We start from the raw sequence: 24127 nt of genomic DNA, 5'->3' as shown, positions 1-24127 counted from the left end.
GTTTCCTGGGGCAGGAAAGACAGAACAAGGAGAGGAGAGTAGGGAGGGAGTAAGGGTGCTGAGAAAGTTGATAGACCTGGTCATAAGTTAGGCTCAGGTGAGAAAGACAGACAGAAAATGAAGCACAGGATTCTCTGTCCTCTCAAGATTTTCGTATGCTCACAAATGTCATTATTGAGAGAACAAAGAATCATAAAATTTTAGGCCTTGAAAGATGCTTGGAGATCATGTAATCAATATTCCTTCTTAAGGACTATGAGACACTGTGACAGCAAGGCTGCTTTAAAGAATGGAGAATAAGCAAGCTGGACAGATGAGTCCAATTTGTTCACTCCTTTTTTCAACAAATAACTATCAAGTTCTTTCTGTATGCCAAACAGTATGTAAGACACTGCAAATATTACTGGTTAAGACAGAAAAAAACCCTGTCCTTGTGATATGTACATTCTAATGGGGAAGCCAGATCATAAATAAGTAAACAGGTAAATAAATAATATTTCAGGTGGTGATGTGTGTGAGGAAGAAAAACTAAAATTCTCAATTTTAGATTGGGTGATCAGAGAAAGCTTTTTTTGAGGAGGTAATCAGGGACTGAGTTAGGTAGTCAGCAATGTGAAAAATGAGGAAACTGTACTACTCCAAATGAGTTAATCTAGGAAAAATCAAGGTTAGTTGTGTTTTATTAGTTCCATGTTATATGTTCCCATTAGTTGTGCTTTATTTATATAACATAGGCAGACAATTATTTGGAATTCAGAAAGTGTTTTCCCATACAAATGATGTTGAAAATCATGACTGCTAGATTTCTGGACAGGTTCAGAGGCTTACTAAACTTATTCTACAGCTAAACAACAGTATTGTACTAACAGTACTATAGAACCTTATTTCCATTTAGGACAGCAGTCCCCAACCTTTTCTGCATGAGCAACTGTTTTCGTGGAAGACAATTTTTCCCCAGACTGGGTGGGAAAGGGGGATGGTTTTGGGATGATTCAAGTGCATTACATGTGCACTTTATTTCTATTATTATTACATTGTAATATATAGTGAAATAATTATACAACTCACCATAATGTAGAATCAGTGGGAGCCCTGAGCTTGTTTACTTGTAACTAGATAGTCCCATCTGGGGGTGATGGGAGACAGTGACAGATCATTAGACATTAGATTCTCCTAAGGAGCATGCAACCTAGATCCCACACATGTGCAGTTCACAATAGGGTCCGCGCTCCTAAAAGAATCTAATGTTGCTGCTGATCTGACAGGAGGTGGAGCTCAGGCAGTTATGCAAGTGATGCAGAGTGGCTGTAAATACAGATGAAGCTTCACTTGCTTGTCCACTGTTCACCTCCTGCTGTGTGGCCCGGTTCCTAACAGGCCACAGACTAATATTGGTCTGTGGCCTCGGGGACTGGGGACCCCTGACTTAGGGCATTGTTTCAAAGGGAAAATTTTCTTCACAGACCAAGTCAGCCAAAGCAGAACCCTCAGAGATTTTATGCTGTAGGGAAGGACATCTGCAGGTCTGGTCTTTCAATTGACCAGGAGCCCAACTAAGGCATCTACCACCGGAACTCTGGCCAGAGAGCTGGGCAAGAGTTATTCAGCCCTCATCTATACTTTGTACTAGCATAGCAGTTTCTCCTATTAGATGAAAATGCTGAGAGCAGAAAGTAAACATTTCTCTTCCATATCTTTTCATTACTGTATCCCTGGGACACAATACATGCCAAAAAATATTTTGAAGAAAATAAAACTTGGTAAACTGCAAGTCTTTGGTGGGCAGTGATCTGAGGCTTCAGCACCAGAAAGCAAATATTGGCTCTTCCTCTTCTCTGGCAGCTTTGGTGGGGAAGGGAAGAGGGAGTAGAGAGAGAGAAAGGGAGCATTCTCCTAACTTGTGGGGTGGCCAGAAAAGGTGGTCAGGAGAGGGCAGTTTCTGCCTCTAACAGAGATGGACTAGAGTGAGGCAGTAGTTCATAAGCAAGAATTCATTAGGTTTTTGGAGTTAGTCTAATTTGACATCTAGAGAATAAGAAGTGGAAGGCTTTATTATTCCAACTTACATATTCCCGTTTATACAGCCTGCATTTTTCTTACTTATTTAAACTAATCTCATGAATAGTTTAATCCTTTCAAACTCATTTCTGATGGAATTTCTTTTTTCAATTCACCCCAGCCCATCGGCTTAATGTTGGTTATTTATTTGAACTTCTACCCTACAAAACACAATAATCAATCTAAAAGTTGCAATGGATCAGGAGCATAATGGATTTTACATTCTTAGCATCTAAAAGAAACCATAAAACCTGGAGCTTGATAACATGAAATATTAATTCTTTGCTATAAATAATTTAAAAATAGATTATCAAATACACTCTGACTAAAGATGTAGCTTTTTCTATTGCCTTATTAATACTGAAAAAGCAATATTCATATTTGATTCTCTTCTAACTTCCATATAAAACTGTATGGACCGTTTTTCTTCTTAAAAACGCAGTACTCAGCACAAGGGTGAATGTGAGAATCTCATTGTTACCCTTTGTGATTCAGATGATGCTTCTGGTAACAATCATTTATTGGTGAATGCAGCCAAAGAAAGTGGGGGCATGTAAAAGTCTCCTTGTAAAAGCTCCAGACACTGCAAGTGGGAGCTTGGGAGATTAGGACTGTGCAGAAGACTCCTTGCTTCTCAGACATCCCATCTAATGGGGTCCCTTCCCAGAAGCTGGCCCCAAACTGCACTGGCTAAAGTTTGCTTTGCACTGTTCCGCCTTTCCTGCTGTGTCTGGCTCTGCTTTGGTTTACTCCTCCATGGCCTGTTGAGAGCTTTGTTATCTACTCTTCTCTGACTTCTGGGGTCACATAGCTCCATTGTGGTGACCCTCTCCTGTGGCAGTGGCCTCTTCTCAGGCCCTTTTGGAGCAAACTGAGCAGGAGCTAGCAGAAACACTGGCCAGGTAGCAATCTCTTTAGAGCCGCCCCAACTCACTGAATCAGATTCAGGGGACTATTTGAAGCAGACGGATTTGGGGCCTAACACATCTTGGTTCAAATCCCTGTTCCATTTGTTACTAACATTGTGAGTTTGGTTAAGGCAGTTAACTTCTCTGGGCCTCTGTTTTCTTATCTTTAAACTGGCCTAATTATATCTAACTCAAGGGAACTTGTAAGGATTAGACAAGACATGGATAAGCAGATGCTAGAAATATAAGTCCTCTTGGAGATCACCTAGGGACTCTGATTTTATAGGCAAGAAAAGTAACATTCAAAGAAGCAACGTTACTTTTTTGTAAGGAGTCTTGAACCTAATTTTAAAAAATTCACTGCTAGTGTACAAAGAACTCTTAAGAATCCCTGTCCTGTGCCCCAGTAAAGGACAAAAATTAAAATGCTCTGTGACTGTAGTTATCTAATGACTTGTAATAACCTCTCACCTTCTGTATTCCTGGGCTTAATCTGAGGTTCCTTTTCCTTTTATTGAGAAGTAGCCTTGGCCTGGATATGTTAGTAACTGTTTTCTATACTGGTATCCCAATATCCCATTCTAGCTAAAGTTTCGGGAAGCAGATCTAAGTGTTTTCTGCTCCCACCCCTGGGTTTCAGCGGAGGCTGCTGAATAAGGCAGGTGACTGAGGAACAGTTTGTGCCAGGGCTGACTGGTGACCCATGAGGTGGCATTGACAAAGACTGTTGGTCATCTTTGATGAGGTGGATGATGGCACCAGCTGTCTTTAGAACTGGGCTGGAGAATACTGCAAGAACTGTTCTGTGGGAAGTAGAAGAGAAGGGGGACACGTATGCAGAGCAAAGCAGTGGTGTCAGTGAGAGGGACAGTCACAGATCAGGGGAGAGAAATGTGGGGAGGAGCCATGCCTAGAACCACCGCTGACATTATTCTGTCTTCAGTCTTCCCTTTCCTATTTGTGTTACAGCCAATAAGCATTACTCTTGGGAAGTCAAGCAACTTAATTTTTGTCTCTTTCCTTTAAAACTCATACTGTGAGGCTATTGACTTCTGCTCAATAAAATATATGGTAAATCCTATCACTTCTGGTTTCTTTGTGGTACAAAAGGTCCTCCAACAAGTAATTAATATGTCCAGAATATTGGAACAATTTAAGCTTCTTTCAAAGTTATGCCAATCCCCTTTCCTAACTTGGGCCTGCTGCCATTTCCTCTGCCTTGAGCTTCCATGATTCCTCTCTCAGTGCTGAAGGGAAGAGGGGAGTATGGAAAACGGTAAGAAAGCTCTCACTTGACTGATACTGTCTCAAGCTCATGTCCACTTTCTGGACCTAGATGGCATTTAAGGCTGATGCATTGTCTCATGGGAGTGTTTTAGTAGGTTCTTTGGAGGACAAGCTTCCCATTTCAAATGGTATTTCATCTGCATTCCCTTGATCCAGGGCAAGTACTGTCCTTAGAAGTTGGTAACAACTTTTCTGTTGGTCCCTGGTTTTCAATTCTGTACTCCCCTCCCACACAAACAAAATCCCTATTTTTCTGTTGGGGACCTATCACCGGCCCCCAACACCCTAGTCAGCTGTCTCAGGCAAGATTCCACATGACTGTTCCCCAACACTCTCTCATAACAAGTTGACAAGAAACACTCCTCCATTCTCTGCCCTGACAAACTCGGGAGTGCAGGCCCAGCCCAGGGCAACAGCCATCTCTTCTGTGTTCTGCTGTCAGTGCGGTTAGCTCCTCAGCCATGTATTCCCTAGATTTCTCAGGGATGAGTCATAAACTAGACCTGAATGCCCAAACTATAGGGGACACATACTGAACCATCTGAGAAATCTCTCTGAAGACCTTTCACCCAGATTTGAGATGGAGGATGAATTACCTTTTACCTACTCCTCGGTGGGGGAAAGAGTAGGACTGATAGCACACCAAGAGCTCTTTTCAAAAGTTGTCCCCTAAGTTCTAACAACCTTTTCCTCTCTAACTTCTTGTGTAGACTGGAATTCGATGGTCAAAGGTGTGAAACTGGTTTTCTTCTTCATCAAATTGCAAATCTATGTGGCGGTATCTCATCTCATTTTGCCACCTCATTGTAAACTGAGACTTCAAAAAGTTTTAATATCCTGTTTCACTTACAGCAACCTCCCAGCGCCCAACAATAGCCTGAGTCTATCTCTGTTCTTTGCATATAAAGCAGTCTAACTAACACAAACCCCATAATCATTGGAGGAGAATTCCAGGAAAATCATGAAAGAAGGAAGCCTGTGTAGAAGGTAGGAGAAAAAGAGGGGATGATGGTAGTAAGCCTTCAGATAGATTGATTTAGGAGTCTTGCTCATATTCATTGTGTCCAGTTAGTGGTCCCCAACATGTTTTAATAGTTCCCCTGGTGGAGTGGCTGCTGCTACCTGGATGGTTAAGAGAAGTCCCTAAAACTAATGGAAAATAATACAAGCCCATAACAACCATTTTCTTATGGCTGCGCCCCATGGCTTGACCAGCAAGTAATTCAATATATAAATGTTTTTACCACCCCAAAGTTGAATACAACTACATGAAAATTTAAAGTCAAAGAAATCATCCTAGTTAATAATTAATTCATTAATTTAAGACAAGGTCTTTGTCTCCCAGACTGGAGTGCAGTGGTGCAATCTTGGCTCACTGCAACCTCTGCCTACTAGGCTCAGGTGATCCTCCCACCTAAGCCTCCCAAGTAACTGGAACTGCAGGTGTGCGGCACCACACCCAGCTAACTTTTGTATTTTTGGTAGAGATGGAGTTTCACCCTGTTGCCCAGGCTTGTCTCGAACCCCTGAGCTCAGGTGACCCACCCACCGTGGACTCCCCAAAATGCTGTGATTACAGGCGTGAGACACCACGCCTGGCCCAATCATCCAAACTTCTGATCAAGATAATGGGTTAAGTTTATATGAGAAGATCACTTTTCCTACTTTAAAAATGTAAAATAAATACTGGCTAAAATATTTAAAAATTTGGAAACTACCAGAACAATAACTTTTAAAAAGTATTCTACTGTTTAACAAATGCATAGGCAGATCAGTGAATCAGAATAGAGAGTAGAGAAAAAGATTCAGATATACATGAGGAATTAAAGTGTAATAAAGTTAGCACTTCAAATCAGTAGGATAAAAATTGATGATATATGATGTTGGAACACCTGGAAAACCATTTGGTAAAAAAATAAAGTTAGATTGCGCTCTCACACAAAAACAATGACTTAAATGTGAAAACAAAACCATAAAAATTGTAGAATAAAATATTGGAGAATTCATTCGTAATCTCATAAACATAAAATCAAAGACTGATAAGTTGGGCACTTTAAAAGCACAACATTTCTTCATTAAAAAACCCACAAACAAAAAAACTAATGACAAATGGGAAAAATATTTGCAATTTATATCACAGTTAAACAGCTAATTTCTTTAAAATGTAAAGAGTGCCAAAACACAATAGAAAAATGGGTGACGGATGTGAACAAATGGTTCATGGAAAAGGAAATTCATATGCCTCTTGAAGTTATGAAAAGACACATTCAGTGTCACTTTTAATAAAAGAAATGGAAATTAAAACCACAATGAAATACCATTTTCTATCCATAAGACTGACAAAGAACAAAAATTTGGATACCACCCCCTGTTGTTGAAGATGTGGGAAAATAGGTATCCTCATGCATACATGTAGAAGTACCACTTGGTACAACCTTTATGGAGGGCCACATTTATCACAGTAAAATAAACAGTCTGTTTCACACAACCATTTCTTTCAGAGATACACATAAGTGAAATGACATAAATACAAGATTATTTGTCACAGGACAACGAGATATGTGTAAGGATAGTCATTGCAGCATTATTTGTAATAGTAAAAGACTAGAAACAACCTTAATGCTTATGTGTAAGAAACTGGTCAAAAAAATTATGGTTACCAGCCTGGGAAACACAGTGAGACCTCTACAAAAAATAAATAAAATTAGCTAGGTATGGTGGCACATGCCTGCTCTCCCAGCTACTCAGGAGGCTGAGTTGGGAGGATCGTTTGAGCCTGGGAAGTTGAGGCTGCAGTGAGCTGTGTTCACGCGACTGCACTTCAGCTTGAGTGACAGAGTGAGACCCTGTCTCGGAAAAAAAAAAAGGGTACGATAAAACAATGCAACCACTGGAAGAATGAGGCAGTATTAAGATATACTGATTTAGAAGGATGTTCTTATTGTTATGTGAAAAGCAAGTGAGCCATCATATATATAGCATGCTATTTCTGAGATATATATATATATATATATATATATATGCATAGAATATTTCTGACTGCTACATAAGACACTGGCAATAGTGGGAGAGGATTTGAGTGGGGACAGAGGGAGTAGCAGGCTGGCACTCTCATTCTCTTTTCAGAAGAAGAACCTTTTGACAAATTGGAACTCCAAGCCCAGACTGATATGGGGCCAAGTTTACATGACCACTGTGGTGCAGAGGCCCTAAGCTGAGAAACTTACATACAAATTGGTCCACAAGCTGAAAGCCCTGACAGGGGAACATGGGAACCACCCACAGGAACCCCTCCACAATGCAGGGCACTATTTCCAGCTGGGTCCTGGACTGTCATCCACCCAGAGCAACTCTTTTGGGTCAGATTTCCCCCATTAATTCTGTCCTTTGACTCTTCTGTGTCTGGGTCTCTGGTGTTCTTTGAAGCCACTATGCTTGCCTCAGTAGCAGACAGCTGGCCCTCATCGTGTCCATATCCAGTCCTGGTAAGCTTCATTGCTCCTGATGGCATCCTACTCTATAGCCTTTCCACTTCTCATCTCATGTTTGTTCCCCAGTTTTTCCCTGGTTACAACTTAATTGACTTTGATATTTCTCCATGATGATTCTGGCTATCCAGCGTGGCTAAGCTGAATTAGCTTGCCCCACGTGAATTCTCTTTCTAATATAACCTGGCCTCAGGACACTTCTATTTTAGTGGAATTGCTCCTGCCCCCAGTGTGGAAACATACAGACCACATCCATTGAATGAAGCTTCTTTCTTCTTTTTTTGAGACAAGGTCTGCTCTGTCACCCAGGCTGGAGTGCAGTGGCACAATCACGGCTCCCTGCAGCCTTGACTCTGGGGCTCAACTGATCCTCCCATCTCAGCCTCTCAAGTAACTGGGGCTACAGGCATGAGCCACCATGCCCAACTGATTTTTTAATTTTTTTGTAGAGATATGGTCTCATTATGTTGCCCAGGCTGGTCTCAAACTTCTGGGCTCAAGCGATCCTCCAGCCTCAGGCTCCCAAAGTGTTGAGATTACAGGCATGAGCCACCGCATCCAGCCAGAAACTTCTTTCTTAAAGTCAGTTGGTCACAGGGCTTCTCCACACCACGCCCCACCCGCCCATTTCTTTATTTCCCCTTCTCAGTTTCACAGGTGGTCCTGGGATCATTCTTCTGCTTCCTCCCTCCACCTTTACCCTTAGGCTCACAGCTGCTTGTGCTGACAGCAGAGTAATGAATGATTCAGGGAGTACACACTTTTTTCTTCCACCAATGTATGCCCTACTAAAGATGTTTTTTATTGAACTAGAACTAGTTTTGTTGCAACTGACCTGACATTTTCTCTGCATTCTCTTTAACTGTGTTGATGTCATTTTGTAAGGAGGTAATGAGTTTAGCATGTCGTTCACTCCCTACATTCTTGTACTCCTCCCAATATTCCTTTTCACTGAGTTTCTCAAGAAATAGTTTCTCAGCATTACTTATTTGCATGCGCATATCTGTTGAAAAAAAGACACTGTCATTTCTATTTTCCTTGTAACCATTATATGTTGCAATCTGGTTTTAAGAAGTTAAGATCTGATATTAAAATACTGTTAACTCATAAGTACTATTTGATGTCTAAAATTTATGGAATTCTAAACTATTCAAACTATTGTTATCTATCCTGATTCAAAATCTAAGTAAAATTAAACTTCTGATTATAAAGTAGATGTGTAGTTTGATGGTTGATTGAAATACGTAATAGACAACCCATATGCATAGGAAGCTGCAAGTTTACATCATTCCTGTGATATAGCTTAATAAAGGTCCTATTTTGTATAGTGTATCATATGATGTGTATTCTTTATTAGTAAAATATCATTTTTTTGGCCATTATACCCTCTGAGCAAAAGTGATTTCAACTTGTGTCCTTCCCAGGTCCTTGGCAACCATTTTTGTAAGTAAATTGTTTGATGCAGTCATCTAAACTTCATTTGTTTGGATTTCTCTTGTATGAAATAATAGCCTCTGATGGTCATACTAACATGTCTTCTCCCACCCCTCTTTGGTAAAACCAGAGTGATAGGTAAGTTCCCAAGTTAAATATACAAATATTGAACTATTTCAAGGATATAAACTTTGTTTGCTAAACATGATATTCTATTCAATCTTTAGGCCAAATATCATGTTGCTGAATATTTTTGAAAAAGAAGCATTACAAAAGAGTCAAGTACAACGAACTTAATGGCTGTTTGTCTCATCACCATATATCACCTTGTTTGAGAGTTCTTTGAAGGCAAGACTACATTATATTCATCTCTGTAAATCCAGCACTTAGCACAGAGCCTGGCAATTAGTTGGTGCTCAATAAATGTCTGTTGAATGACTGAAGCGTTTCAATCAGGCCAGGGTGATATTCTTCAGTTCAGAGGTCCAGAAGGACTCAGGACTCATCTTTTTCCAAAGATGTACACGAGATACTAATTTTTTTTTTTTTTTTGGGATGTAGTTTCACTCTGTTGCCCAGACTGGAGCGCAGTGGCATGATCTCAGCTCACTGCAACCTCCGCCTCCCAGGTTCAAGTGATTCTCCTGCCCAGCCTCCCAAATAGCTGAGATCACAGGCACCCACCAACACGCCCAGCTAATTTTTGTATTTTTAGTAGAGACAGGGTTTCACTCTGTTGGCCAGGCTGGTCTCGAACTCCTGACCTCAGACAATCTGCCTGCCTTGACTTCCCAAAGTGCTGGGATTACAGGCGTGAGCCACCGGGCCTGGCCACAAGATACTATATTTAAAATCTCTTAACAAATGGTGCTTGTTATTTTCATTAAACAATTATTAATACTACTATAACCTAGATGGGCAGTTGCTCTCATTCGAGCAGACTGCTACTGTCTCAGGCCTGTGCCCCATTTGGCCTTTGAGGGGAGGGTTGGTAGATGTCACTGAAGATTGTAAAAGGGAGATGGATGTAGTGGCTGTTTTTCTACTTTCTTAGAACCTTTTCCCTTCCCTTCTAGTAACACACATGCCCCAGAGATTTGTTGAGATCTGACAGCATATGAGGCCTTGCATCTGGGTGAGAAGCACTCTGTCTTTCTGTGTGAAGTGATGTGAAAAGACTGACATCCCCTTTATGCTTAGGCTAGTTTGAGTTAGATTTTTTATCCTTGCAACTGAAAGAGTCCTTACTATAAGTTGGATGAAAAGGGTTGCAGCAGTAGTTTTCAAACCTTACTGTGCATAGGAATCCCCCAGGATCTTGTCAGAATGCAGATTCTGATTCAGTAGGGCTGGGTGGGGCCTGGGAATTGGCATTCTAACAAGCTGACAGGTGAAGCACCTGCTGCTGCTCCACACCAAAATGAGTTGCAAGGGACTACCTGGGACATAAAGTGACTACCTTGGAAATGTTTTCCAGACACTTCTGTTCTCTTACTTTCCCTTTCTTCCTGCATGTCTGTGAGCTTCCTTTCTTCCCATACATGTCCAGTCCTCCTCTACTGTGCTTAGCCATGCAGTGTGGCCCAGTCTTGTATGACACATCCCCATGCTCAGCCCAAACCATAAACAGGCACATCTCAACTAAGTGGGCCCATTCCTTTAGAAGGCAGTTTAGCGAGTATACCTGAGCATCCTTTGGGGACTCACTCCCATCTCAAGACACTTATTAAAGTATTCCTTCCAAACATAAGCAGAACTCTCTTGGAAAGAAGTCGTGCAAAATATACTATCTACCATATCATGACATCCCTATTGCCAGTGAAGAGACTTGGGTAGGAGGAGGTCTATGGGAACAGTTTTGGACTCCCCTAAAAATGAAACTTGCCTATTGATGTTTGGTCTTGGAAATGATTTCACTCAAAACAACAAATATCTATTGAGTGGAGGGTCTGCTTTGTGCAAAGTGCTCAGCTAAGTAGGCACTTGGAGAAATCCAGAAATAAGTGGATTTCCTAAGGGCTAACAAATGATAGCACTTAGGTCTCTTTCTCGTGTTTTCCAGCTTCCTAGCAGGGATGTTATTTATGGAGGTTTTGGAAAAAGTGGTCCTAGAAATCTTAGCAGCAAGTTTAGAATGAAGGAATAGGAATTTCAAAATAAGTATGTCAGAACTGCATGATTTACCCTCAGTACCATAGTATTTCCCAAGCCTACAACAAGAGTATGCCCTGGGTCTTTCATTGCCTGCACCTAGTGTCATTACTACCCATGTTCTCCAAACTTCCCCTTTCCCAACTCTAATCCCTATTTCCCCCTAATGGGGTGCTTGGCTCCCTTAGAGATATTGGGGGAAACACTTTTCATGGTTATATTCGCCTTATCATTCCCAAATCTAAACTGAAGCTGAAGCCAATGAAACCACCAAACAACAGAATTAAAAAAGAAAAAGAAAAAGAACAAAACCCTACTATGAGTAACGGTGTTTAACAGGATACTGTCCTGTTGTAGGAGTCAGATGAGGCCGGGCGTGGTGGCTCATGCCTGTAATCCCAGAACTTTGGGAGACTGAGGTGGGACTATCCCTTGAGCCCAGGAGTTCAAGACCAGCCTGGGCAGCATAGCAAGACCTCATCTCTACAAAAAAGGAACAAAATTCCCAGGCATGGTGGTGTGCACCTGGAGTCCCAGCTACTTGGGAGGCTGAGGTGGGAGGACTGCATGAGCCCGGGAGGTTAAGATTGCAGTAAGCTGAGATTGCACCACTGCACTCCAGCCCTGGGTGACTGAACTATACCCTATCTCAAAAAACAGTCAGATAAATTTCATCTGTTTTTGATCACTACCCTTCTTCCACCTCCTTGTTTGGCTTCATTACCTCTACTCACTTTATTATTTCCCTCTCCTGCCCATTTACCTACATGTGTTTGTGGTTGTGGTGGTAATGATGCCATTTAAAATACACTCACAGCACTTTGAACATATTGGAAGAATAAAGCATTAATATATTCAAGAAATAGCTTGGCACAACTCTATGATAGTTTTCTATGTTCCTAAATCACCTCTCAAGTTTTTTTCCTGGTCTCTTTCAAACTTCCATTTTTCCTTCATTGCTTCTTCAACATCCTCTCTTGTTACAACTGGCAATCCCTCTGCCTTCTCTTCACTCAGTTCCTTTAGTAGATGCCGTATGTGCCAAATCTGTTCTTCTTTTAAGCGGCTATTCTATCATGAAAATCAACAGTAATTCACGTTTGATCAACTATGTACACTGTTTTTCCTCAAAATAGAGTCAAGCAGCTCCCCGCCTTTGGGTGTCACAGGAAGCCAACTGGGAAGCCTGGACTTCTACTTCCACCAGGCATGGTGAGGTGGTATCCCTACTTCCGCTGGCAGAGCAATGCCAATAAAAGCTAGGTAAAACAGAAGATTACAAGTAAGATCTAGAGTCTTATGACATTATACAAAAATGTCCTACTAAGGTGGCTGACATTTTAGAATTATTATTTTTAGTCCTTTTTTTTTTAAGAGATGAGTTCTTGCTATGTTGCTATGCTGCTCTGAAACTCCCTTGGCCTCTCAAAGTGCTGGGATTACAGGTATGAGCCAGCAAGCCTGGCCTATAACAAAAGATTCATGTTATTGGAGTATTAGAGGGAGAGAAAGAGGGTGGGACTGAAAAAGTACTCAAATAAATAATGGCTGGAAACTTCCGAAATTTCCAAGAGACATAAGCCTATGAATTCAAGAAGCTGAGCATACCCCAAACAAGATAAGCAGAAAGAAATTCATGTTAAGACACATCATAATCAAACTTCCGAAAACTAAATACAAGGGAAAAGTCTGAAAAGCAGTCAGAGAAAAGCCACACCTTACCTATAGGGGAAAAAAAATTAGCGTACAGGGCATACCTAATTAGAATATCCAAAATCTGGGCAGCGTGTAGTGGTTCATGCCTGTAATTCCAGTGCTTTGGGAGGCAGAGGTGAAGGGATTACTTGAGGCCAGAAGTTCAAGACAAGCCTGGACAACATAGTGAGACTCTATCTCTACAAAAAATTTAAAATTTAGTCAGGCATGGTGCTGTAGTCTCAGCCACAGGCTGAGGGAGGCATCGCTTTAGCCCAGGAGTTTGAGGTTACAGTGAGCTATGATCGCACCACTGCACTCCAGGTTGGGTAAGAGAAAGACCCGGTTTCAAAAAATAAAAATAAGAAAATTCAAAATCTGAAATGCTCTAAAATCCGAAACTTTTTTTTTTTTGAGATGGAGTCTTGCTCTGTCACCCAGGCTGGAGTGCAGTGGTGTGATCTTGGCTCACTGCAACCTCTGCCTCCCCAGTTCAAGCGATTCTCCTGCCTCAGCCTTCCAAGTAGCTGGGATTATAGGCGCCCACCACCACACCCGGCTAATTTTTTTTTTTTTTTTTTGTATTTTTGGTAGAGACGGGATTTCACCATGTTGGGCAGGCTGGTCTCGAACTCCTGACCCCAGGTGATCCATCCGCCTTGGCCTCCCAAAGTGCTGGAATTACAGGCATGAGCCACTATGTCCAGCCTAAATTCTGAAACTTCTTAAGTACTAACATGATGCCACAGATGGAAAGTAACACACCTGTTGTCATGTGACAGGTTGCAGTCAAAATGCAGGCACGTCAAACACAGTTTATTCAACATCCCCAAGGGAAAAATAAAGTTAACTTCAGGCTATGTGTATAAGGTGTATATGCAACATAAATGAATTTCATGTTTAGACTTGAGTCCCACCCCCAAGATACATCATTCTGTATATGCAGATATTCCAAAATCTAAAAGAATCTGAAACTGGAAACACTTCTGGTCCCAAGCATTTCAGTTAAGGGGTACTCAAACTATGTCAGCACATGTTTCATCAGAAACCATGCTAGCTAGGAGAAAGATAATAGGAAGTGGCACATTATTTTTTATGTGATGAAAGTAAAGAACTGTCAATCTAGAATGCTAGACCCAGTGAAAATATCTAACAAAACATGTATAGGAGTTGCATAGTGAAAACTAGAAAATGCTGATTTAAAAAAAAATCAAGATCTGGGCCCGGCACAGTGGCTCCTGCCTGTAATCCCTGCACTTTGGGAGGCCAAGGCAGGTGCGTTGCTTGAGCTTAGGAGTTCAAGACCAGCCTGGGCAATATGGTGAAACCCTGTCTCTACAAAAAATTTAAAAATTAGCCAGGTGTGGTGGTCCATGCCTGTATTCCCAGCTACTTGGAAGGCTGAGGTGGGAGCCCAGAAGGTTGAGGCTGCAGTGAGCCGTAATTGTGCCACTGCACTCAAGCCTGGGTGCCTGAAGGAGATCCTGTCTCAATAAATAAATAAATTAAATAAAAATAAAACAAGGTCTAAATAAATGGAGAAACATATCATGTTCATGGATTGGAAGACAGCATAGTAAAGATATCCCAATATTGATATACAGCTTTAATATAATCCCTATGTAAAACTTAGTAAGTTTTCTTTGGGTGGGGGGGCAAATATATACAAGATAATTCTAAAATTTATATGGGAAGACAAAGGAACCAGTATAGCTAAGATGCTTTTGAAAAACCAGAATAAAGTAAGATGAAATAATTTACCTTATTTCAAGATGTATTATATAGCTATAGTAATCAAGACTATATGGTATAGACAGAGGGATAGGCATAGAGATCAACTGAAGAGAACAGAGAACTCAGAAACAGACCCACACAAGACGGGGCGTGGTGGCTCACGCCTGTAATTCCAACACTTTGGGAGGCTGAGGCGGGCGGATCACTTGAGGTCAGCTTAAGACCAGCCTGGCCAACATGGTGAAACCACATGTCTACTAAAATTATAAAATTAGCCGGGCATGGTGGCCAAATAGGAACAGATCCAGTCTACAGCTCCCAGCGTGAGTGACGCAGAAGAGGGCCGATTTCTGCATTTCCAACTGAGGTACTGGGTTCATCTCACTAGGGCTTGTCAGATAGTGGGTGCAGGACAGTGAATGCAGCCTACCGAGCATGGGCTGAAGCAGGGCAAGGCATTGCCTCACTCGGGAAGTGCAAGGGGTCAGGGGATTCCCTTTCCTAGCCAAGGGAAGCTGTGAAAGATGGCACCTGGAAAATCGGGTCACTCCTGCCCTAATAATACTGCACTTTTCCAACGGTCTTAGCAAACGGCCACCAGGAGGTTATATGCCACACCTGGCTGGGAGGGTCCCATGCCCACGGAGCCTCACTCCCTACTAGCACAGCAGTCTGAGATTGAACTGCAAGGTGGCAGCCAGGCTGGGGGAGGGGCGCTCGTGATTGCTGAGGCTTGAGTAGGTAAACAAAGCAGCCAGGAAGCTCGAACTGGGTGGAGCCCACTACAACTCAAGGAGGCCTGCCTGCCTCTGTAGACTCCACCTCTGGGGGCAGGGAATAGCCAAACAAAAGGCAGCAGAAATCTCTGCAGACTTAAATGTCCCTGTCTGACAGCTTTGAAGAGGGTAGTGGTTCTCCCAGCTTGGAGTTTGAGATCTGAGAACGGACAGACTGCCTCCTCAAGTGGGTCCCTGAAACCCGAGTAGCCTAACTGGGAGGTACCCCCCAGTAGGGGCAGACTGACACCCCACACGGGTGGGTACCCCCCTGAGACAAAGCTTCCAGAGGAACGATCAGGCAGCAACAGTTGCTGTTCAGCAGTATTCGCTGTTCTGCAGCCCCTGCTGCTGACACCCAGGCAAACAGGGTCTGGAGTGGACATCCAGCAAACTCCAACAGACCTGCAGCTGAGGGTCCTGACTGTTAAAAGGAAAATTAACAAACAGAAAGGACATCCTAACCAAAACCCCATCTGTACGTCACCATCATCAAAGACCAAAGGTAGATGTAACCACAAAGATAGGGAAAAAACAGAGCAGAAAAGCTGGAAATTCTAAAAGTCAGAGCACCTTTCCCCCTCCAAAGGAACGCAGTTCCTCGCCAGCAACGGAACAAAGCTGCAAGGAAAATGACTTTGATGAGTTGAGAGAAGAAGACTTCAGACGATCAAAATTCTCTGAGCTAAAGGAGGAAGTTCGAACCCATCGCAAAAAAGCCAAAAACGTTGAAAAAAGAATAGACAAATGGCTAACTAGAACAAAGAGTGTAAAAAAGACCTTAAATGACCTGATGGAGCTGAAAACCATGGCATGAGAACTACGTGATGCATGCACAAGCTTCAGTAGCCGATTCAATCAACTGGAAGAAAGGGTATTGGTGATTGAAGATCAAATGAATGAATTGAAGCAAGAAGAGAAGTTTAGAGAAAAAAGAGTAAAAAGAAACAAACAAAGCCTCCAAGAAATATGGGACTATGTGAAAAGACCAAATCTACATCTGATTGGTGTACCTGAAAGTGACGGGGAGAATGGAACCGAGTTGGAAAACACTCTTTAGGATATTATCCAGGAGAACTTCCCTAACCTAGCAAGGCGGGCCAACATTCAAATTCAGGAAATACAGAGAGCGCCACAAAGATACTCCTCGAGAAGAGCAACTACAAGACACATAATTGTCAGATTCACCAAAGTTGAAATGAAGGAAAAAATGTAAAGGGCAGCCAGAGAGAAAGGTCGGATTACCCACAAAGGGAAGCCCATCAGATAATAGTGGATCTCTCGGCAGAAACTCTATAAGCCAGAGAGAGTGGGGGCCAATATTCAACATTCTTAAAGAAAAGAATTTTCAACCCAGAATTTCATATCCAGCCAAACTAGGCTTCACAAGTGAAGGAGAAATAAAATCCTTTACAGACAAGCAAATGCTGAGAGATTTTGTCACCACCAGGTCTGTCTTACAAGAGCTCCTGAAGGAAGCACTCAACAACCAGTACCAGCCACTGCAAAAATATGCCAAATTATAGAGGCCATTGATGCTAGGAAGAAACTGCAGCAACTAATGAGCAAAATAACCAGCTAACATCATAATGACAGGATCAGACTCACACATAACAATGTTAACCTTATATGTAAATGGGCTAAATGCTCCAATTAAAAGACACAGACTGGCAAATTGGATAAAGATTCAAGACCCATCAGTGTGCTTTATATAGGAGACCCATCTCACGTGCAGAGACACACATAGGCTCAAAATAAAGGGATGGAGGAAGATCTACCAGGCAAATGGAAAACAAAAAGAGGGGGTTGCAATCCTAATCTCTGATAAAACAGACTTTAAACCACTAAAGATCAGAAGAGACAAAGAAGGCCATTACATAATGGTGAAGGAATCAATTCAACAAGAAAAGCTAACTATTCTAAGTATATATGCACCCAATACAGGAGCACCCAGATTCATAAAGCAAGTCCTTAGAGACCTACAAAGAGACTTAGACTCCCACACAATAATAATGTGAGGCTTTAACACCCCACTGTTAACATTAGACAGATCAACGAGACAGAAAGTTAACAAGGATATCCAGGAATTGAACTCACTCTGCACCAAGTGGACCTAACAGACATCTACAGAACTCTCCACCCCAAATCAACAGAATATACATTCTTCGCAGCACCACGTCACATTTATTCCAAAATTGACCACATAGTTGGAAGTAAAGCAGTCCTCAGTAAATGTAAAAGAACAGAAATTATAACAAACTGTCTCTCAGACCACAGTGCAATCAAACTAGAACTCAGGATTAAGAAACTCACTCAAAACCGCTCTATGACATGGAAACTGAACAACCTGCTCCTGAATGACTACTGGGTACGTACCAAAATGAAGGCAGAAATAAAGATGTTCTTTGAAACCAAAGAGAACAAAGACACAACATACCAGAATCTCTGGGACACATTTAAAGCAGTGTGTAGAGGGAAATTTACTCAATGCCCACAAGAGAAAGCAGGAAAGATCTAAAACCGACACCCTAACATCACAATTAAAAGAACTAGAGAAGCAGGAGCAAACACATTCAAAAGCTAGAAGGCAAGAAATAACTAAGATCAGAGCAGAACTGAAGGAGATAGAGACACAAAAAAACCCTTTAAAAAATCAATGAATCCAGGAGCTGGATTTTGAAAAGATCAACAAAATAGATAAACCACTAGCAAGACTAATGAAGAAGAAAAAAGAGAAGAATCAAATAGACGCAATAAAAAATGATAAAGGGGATATCACCACCGATCCCACAGAAATAGAAACTACCATCAGAGAATACTATAAACATCTCTATGCAAATAAACTAGAAAATCTAGAAGAAATGGATAAATTCCTGGACACACTCTCCCAAGACGAAGCCAGGAAGAAGCTAAATCCCTGAATAGACCAATAACAGGCTCTGAAATAGAGGCAAATAATTAATAGCCTACCAACCAATAAAAGTCCAAGACCAGACAGATTCACAGCCGAATTCTACCAGAGGTTCAAAGAGGAGCTGGTACTATGCCTTCTGAAAGTATTCCAATCAATAGAACAAGAGAGAATCCTCCCTAAGTCATTTTATGAGACCAGCATCATCCTGATACCAAAGTCTGGTAGAGACACAACAAAAAAAGAGAATTTTAGACCAATATCCCTGATGAACATCGATGCAAAAATCCTCAATAAAATACTGGCAAACCGAATCCAGCAGCACATCAAAAAGCTTATCCACCACGATCAACTTGGCTTCATCCTTGGGATGCAAGGCTGCTTCAACATACACAAATCAATCAACGTAATCCATCATATAAACAGAACCAAAGACAAAAACAACATGTATATCTCAATAGAGGCAGAAAAGGCCTTCCACAAAATTTCACAACCTTCATGCTAAAAACTCTCAATAAATTAGGTGTTCATGGGATATATCTCAAAATAATAAGAGCTATTTATGACAGACCCACAGCCAATATCATATTGAAGGGGCAAAAACTGGAAGCATTCCCTTTGGGTTTTTGGGACAAGGATGCCCTTTCTCACCGCTCCTATTCAACATAGTGTTGGAAGTTCTGGCCAGGGCAATCAGGCAGGAGATAGAAATAAAGGGTATTCAATTAGGAAAAGAGGAAGTCAAACTGTCCCTGTTTGCAGATGACACGATTGTATATTTAGAAAACTACATTTTCTCAGCCCAAAATCTCCTTAAGCTCATAAGCAACTTCAGCAAAGTCTCAGGATACAAAACCAATGTGCAAAAATCACAGGCATTCCTATATACCAATAACAGACAAACAGAGAGCCACATCATGAGTGAACTCCCATTCACAATTGCTTCAAAGAGAATGAAATACCTAGGAATACAACTTACAAGGGATGTGAAGGACCTCTTCAAGGAGAACTACAAACCACTGCTCAATGAAATAAAAGAGGACACAAACAAATGGAAGAACATTCCATGCTCTTGGATAGGAAGAATCTATATCATGAAAATGGTCATATTGCCCAAGGTAATTTATAGATTCAATGCCATCCCCATCAAGCTACCAATGACTTTCTTCACAGAATTGGAAAAAACTACTTTAAAGTTCATATGGAACCAAAAAAGAGCCCACATTGCCAAGACAATCCTAAGGAAAAGAACAAAGCTGGAGGCATCACACTACCTGACTTCAAACTATACTACAAGGCTACAGTAACCAAAACAGCATGGTACTGGTACCAAAACAGAGATGTAGTCCAATGGAACAGAACAGAGCCCTCAGAAATAATACCACACATCTACAGTCATCTGATCTTTGACAAACCTGACAAAAACAAGAAATGGGGAAAGGATTCCCTATTTAATAAATGGTGCTGGGAAAACTGGCTAGCCATATGTAGAAAACTGAAACTGGATCCCTTCCTTACACCTTACACAAAAATTAATTCAAGATGGATTGAAGACTTAAATGTTAGACCTAAAACCATAGAAACCCTAGAAGACAACCTAGGCAGTACCATTCAGGACATAGGCATGGGCAAAGACTTCATGTCTAAAACACCAAAAGCAATGGCAACAAAAGCCGAAATTGACAAATGGGATCTAATTAAACTAAAGAGCTTCTGCACAGCAAAAGAAACTACCATCAGAGTGAAAAGGCAACCTACAGAATGGGAGAAAATTTTTGCAATCTACTCATCTGACAAAGGGCTAATATCCCGAATCTACAAAGAACTTAAACAAATTTACAAGGAAAAATCAAACGACCCCATCAAAAAGTGGGCAAAGGATATGAACAGACACTTCTCAAAAGAAGACATTTATGCAGCCAACAGACACATGAAAAAATGCTCATCATCACTGGCCCTCAGATAAATGCAAACCAAAACCACAATGAGATACCATCTCACACCAGTCAGAATGGCGATCATTAAAAAGTTAGGAAACAGCAGGTGCTGGAGAGGATGTGGAGAAATAGGAACACTTTTACACTGTTGGTGGGACTGTAAACTGGTTCAACCATTGTGGAAGACAGTGTGGCGATTCCTCAAGGATCTAGAACTAGAAATACCATTTGACCCAGCAATCCATGACTGGGTATATGCCCAAAGGATTATAAATCATGCTGCTATAAAGACACATGCACACGTATGTTTATTGCGGCACTATTCCCAATAGCAAAGAATTGGAACCAACTGAAATGTCCATCAATGATAGACTGGATTAAGAAAATGTAGCACATATACACCATGGAATACTATGCAGCCATAAAAACGGATGAGTTCATGTTCTTTGTAGGGAAATGGATGAAACTGGAAACCATAATTCTAAGCAAACTATTGCAGGGACAGAAAACCAAACACCACATGTTTTCACTCATAGGTGGGAATTGAACAATGAGAACATTTGGACACAGGATGGGGAACATCACACACCGGGGCCTCTCGTGGGGTAGAGGGAGGGGCAAGGGATAGCATTAGGAGATATACCTAATGTAATGGGTGCAGCACATCAACATGTCACATGTATACATGTGTAACAAACCTGCACGTTATGCACATGTACCCTAGAAATTAAAGTATAATAATAAAAAAAGGTCCACAGAAATCTCCAACTATTTTTTTAAAAATTCTGCTAAAATTTAAATATTTATTTTAAATTGAACAATTCAGTGGCATTTAGTACATTTATAGTTTTGTAGAACTGCCACCTCTATCTAGTTCCAAAACATTTCCAGCATTCCAAAGTAAAACTCCTTAGCCATTAGGCAGTCTCTCCCTCTCATCCCTTTCCCCCAGCCCTTGGCAACCAGCAATCTGTTCTGTCTGTATGAATTTATCTATTCCGGATATTGGAATAAATGGAATCATACAACATGCTGACCTTTTGTGTCTGGTATATTTTACTCAGCATTTTTTGGATGTTCATCCACATTGTAGTACATATCAGTACTTCATTGCTTTTTATGACTACATAATATACCATTGTATGTATATACCACAATTGGCTTATCCATTCATCTGTTGATAATGAACACCTTTGGGCTCTTTCAGTTTGGCCTGGCATTTATTCCAAAGAAATGGAAACTTTTGTTCATACAAATACCTGTCCATTAATGTTTATATTAGCTTTATGTAAAATGTCCAATAACTGATGCTATCAGCATGCATGTAACATGTACTCGAATACTTGTTTTTCATTCTTTTGGGAGTAGAATTACAGGGTCACATGGTAATCCTATATGCCTTTTTGAGGAACTGTCAAATTGTTTTCCAAAGTAGCTGAACAATTTTACATTCCCACCAGCAATGTATGAGCGTTCCAATTTTTCCACATCTTCATCACCACTTTGGTTACAGCCATTCTAGTATCTGCAAAGTGGTACCTCATTGTGGTTTTTATTGGCATTTCTCAAATAACTATGTTGAGCATCTTTTCTTGTGCTTGTTAGCCATTTGTATGTCTTCTTTGGAGAAATGCCTATTCAATGTTGAACTGATTTTTGACAAAGGTGTGAAAGCAATTCAATGCAGGAAAGATAGGTTTATCAACTAATAGTGCAGACGCAACTGGACAGCTGCAGGTAAAAAAAAAAAAGAAGAATCTTGATCTAAGCCTCACACTTTATACACAAGCTAACTCCAAATGGACCATGATTTAAATGTAAAAGGTGAAACTACAAAAATTTTAGAATAAAACGTAGGAGAAAATCTTTGGGATTTAGGGCTAGGCAAAGAGTTTGAAAACTTGACACTGAAAGCATAATCCATAAAAGGAACAATTGATAAACTGGACTTCATTAAAATTAAAAACTTTTACTCTGTTACCCTTTTATGAGGATGAAAGACAAACTACAGACTAGGAGAAAATATTTGCAAATAACATATCCAAGGAAGGATTGGTTTTAGAAGATTTTATATATATATATGTAAAGCTCAAGAGTACAAAAAGTCTAATTATAAAATGAGCAAAAGACAAACAAGCACATGAAAAGATATTCAATGTCATTATCCATTAGGGAAATGCAAATTAAAACCATACTGAGATATTACTACACACCTACCAGAAGGCTAACATAAAATAGTGCATAGTGACATCACTAAATTCTGGAGAGGATGAGGAGAAACTGGCTCTGTCATATATGATGGTGAAAATGTAAAAGGTACAGCCAGTTTGGAAACTAGTTCAACAGTTTCTTTAAAAACGAACACTATCATACTACCCAGGAATTGAACTCCTGGGCATTTATTCCAAAGAAATGAAAACTTTTGTTCATACAAATACCTGTCCATTAATGTTTATATTAGCTTTATGTAAAATATCCAATAACTGGAAACAACCCAGATGTTCTCCAGGTGAATGGTTAAACAAACTCTGGTACATCCACACCACGTTACTAGCCAGCAATACAAAGAAACTAACTGATAACACACACAACAACCTGGATATACCTCCAGGGAATTATGCTGAATTTTAAAAAGCCAAGTAGCAAAGGGTTACTTATTGTATGATTCCATTTGTATAACATGCCTGAAGTAACATTATAATAATGGAGAACAGATTAATGATTGCCAGCGTCTAATGAGGGGGCAGAACTGGGAGGGGAGTGAGTGGCTATAAAGGATCACATGAGGGATACTTGTGGTGATGGAAATCTTCTGTATCTTGACTTTCCATGTTAATCTTGTCAATATCCTAGTTATAATATTGTACTGTGATTCTGTAATATGTTATGAGAAACTAGGTAATAGGTACATAGGACCTTTCTCTCATTTTTATAACATTTTTATAACTAAGTTAATCTATACTTATTTCAAAATGAAGTTTAAAAAATGAAGGCCAATGAATATTAACAACTGAAAAATAAATAATTTACTACTCTTTAACCAATTCTCAGATATTCTGTTTTCTGGAATGAAATAGATTCATGTTTTATTTGCTTATAAATAAATTGAATTATTTTAGTTTGACATGTTAATTTAAAATGAAATATAGGAACTTGAATAATAGTAATGGAAATATCACTTGCCAAACTATTGCACTGCTAATACTTTTTCTAAATATGGACTTCTGCACTTATTTTTGTAGAAGTAGAAAATTCCTTTATCAGGTATGTTTTGAATCCTAAGTAAAGATATATGATTTTACTTATGTTAATTTTAGTAAGACAACAATAGCCTCTAAATTCAATCCCAGCTCAAAAATATTTACCATTATATACAGGCAAAAAAACCCACAGATAGTGATAATTTTAAAACCACTACATACAAGTGACAAATAAATGTATATAATGTACAAAGACATTTTACTTTTCTTTCCACACTTGGCATAATACTTCTTAAAATAAATCCAGTTCTCCTAGATCAAATATTTAACACAATGACTATTCTTTTGAAGCATGTGATGGTTTTCATTTACAAAATTAAAAAAAATTTTTGTTTAATTTTTACCTTTTTAGAGACAGGATCTTAGTCTGTTACCCAAGCTGGAGTGCAGTGGCATGGTCATAGCTCACTGTAACCTCAAACTCCTGGGCTCAAGCATCTTCCTGCCTCAGCCCCCTGGGTAGGTGGGACTACAGGTGCACACCACGG

The 24127-nt window shown here is 40.4% G+C and overlaps 1 protein-coding gene across 5 annotated transcripts in view; it reads right to left on the bottom strand.

Moving 5' to 3' along the window:
- Positions 1 to 24127, bottom strand: part of LOC105468857 (coiled-coil domain containing 83) — a 113380-nt gene that overhangs the window by 31683 nt on the left and 57570 nt on the right. For all 5 annotated transcript variants that reach the window (XM_071075400.1, XM_011719297.3, XM_011719298.2 and 2 more), the window contains exons 4-5: positions 12235 to 12397; positions 8577 to 8744 (exon numbers count right to left, since the gene is read on the bottom strand). In XM_071075400.1, the coding sequence (XP_070931501.1) occupies positions 8577 to 8744; positions 12235 to 12397 (331 nt within the window). The remainder of the gene's footprint in view (positions 1 to 8576; positions 8745 to 12234; positions 12398 to 24127) is intronic.

Source organism: Macaca nemestrina, chromosome 12, assembly GCF_043159975.1.
Source record: "Macaca nemestrina isolate mMacNem1 chromosome 12, mMacNem.hap1, whole genome shotgun sequence".
In the NCBI taxonomy this organism is placed as follows: domain Eukaryota; kingdom Metazoa; phylum Chordata; class Mammalia; order Primates; family Cercopithecidae; genus Macaca; species Macaca nemestrina.
This window is presented reverse-complemented; position numbering and strand designations above follow the sequence as displayed.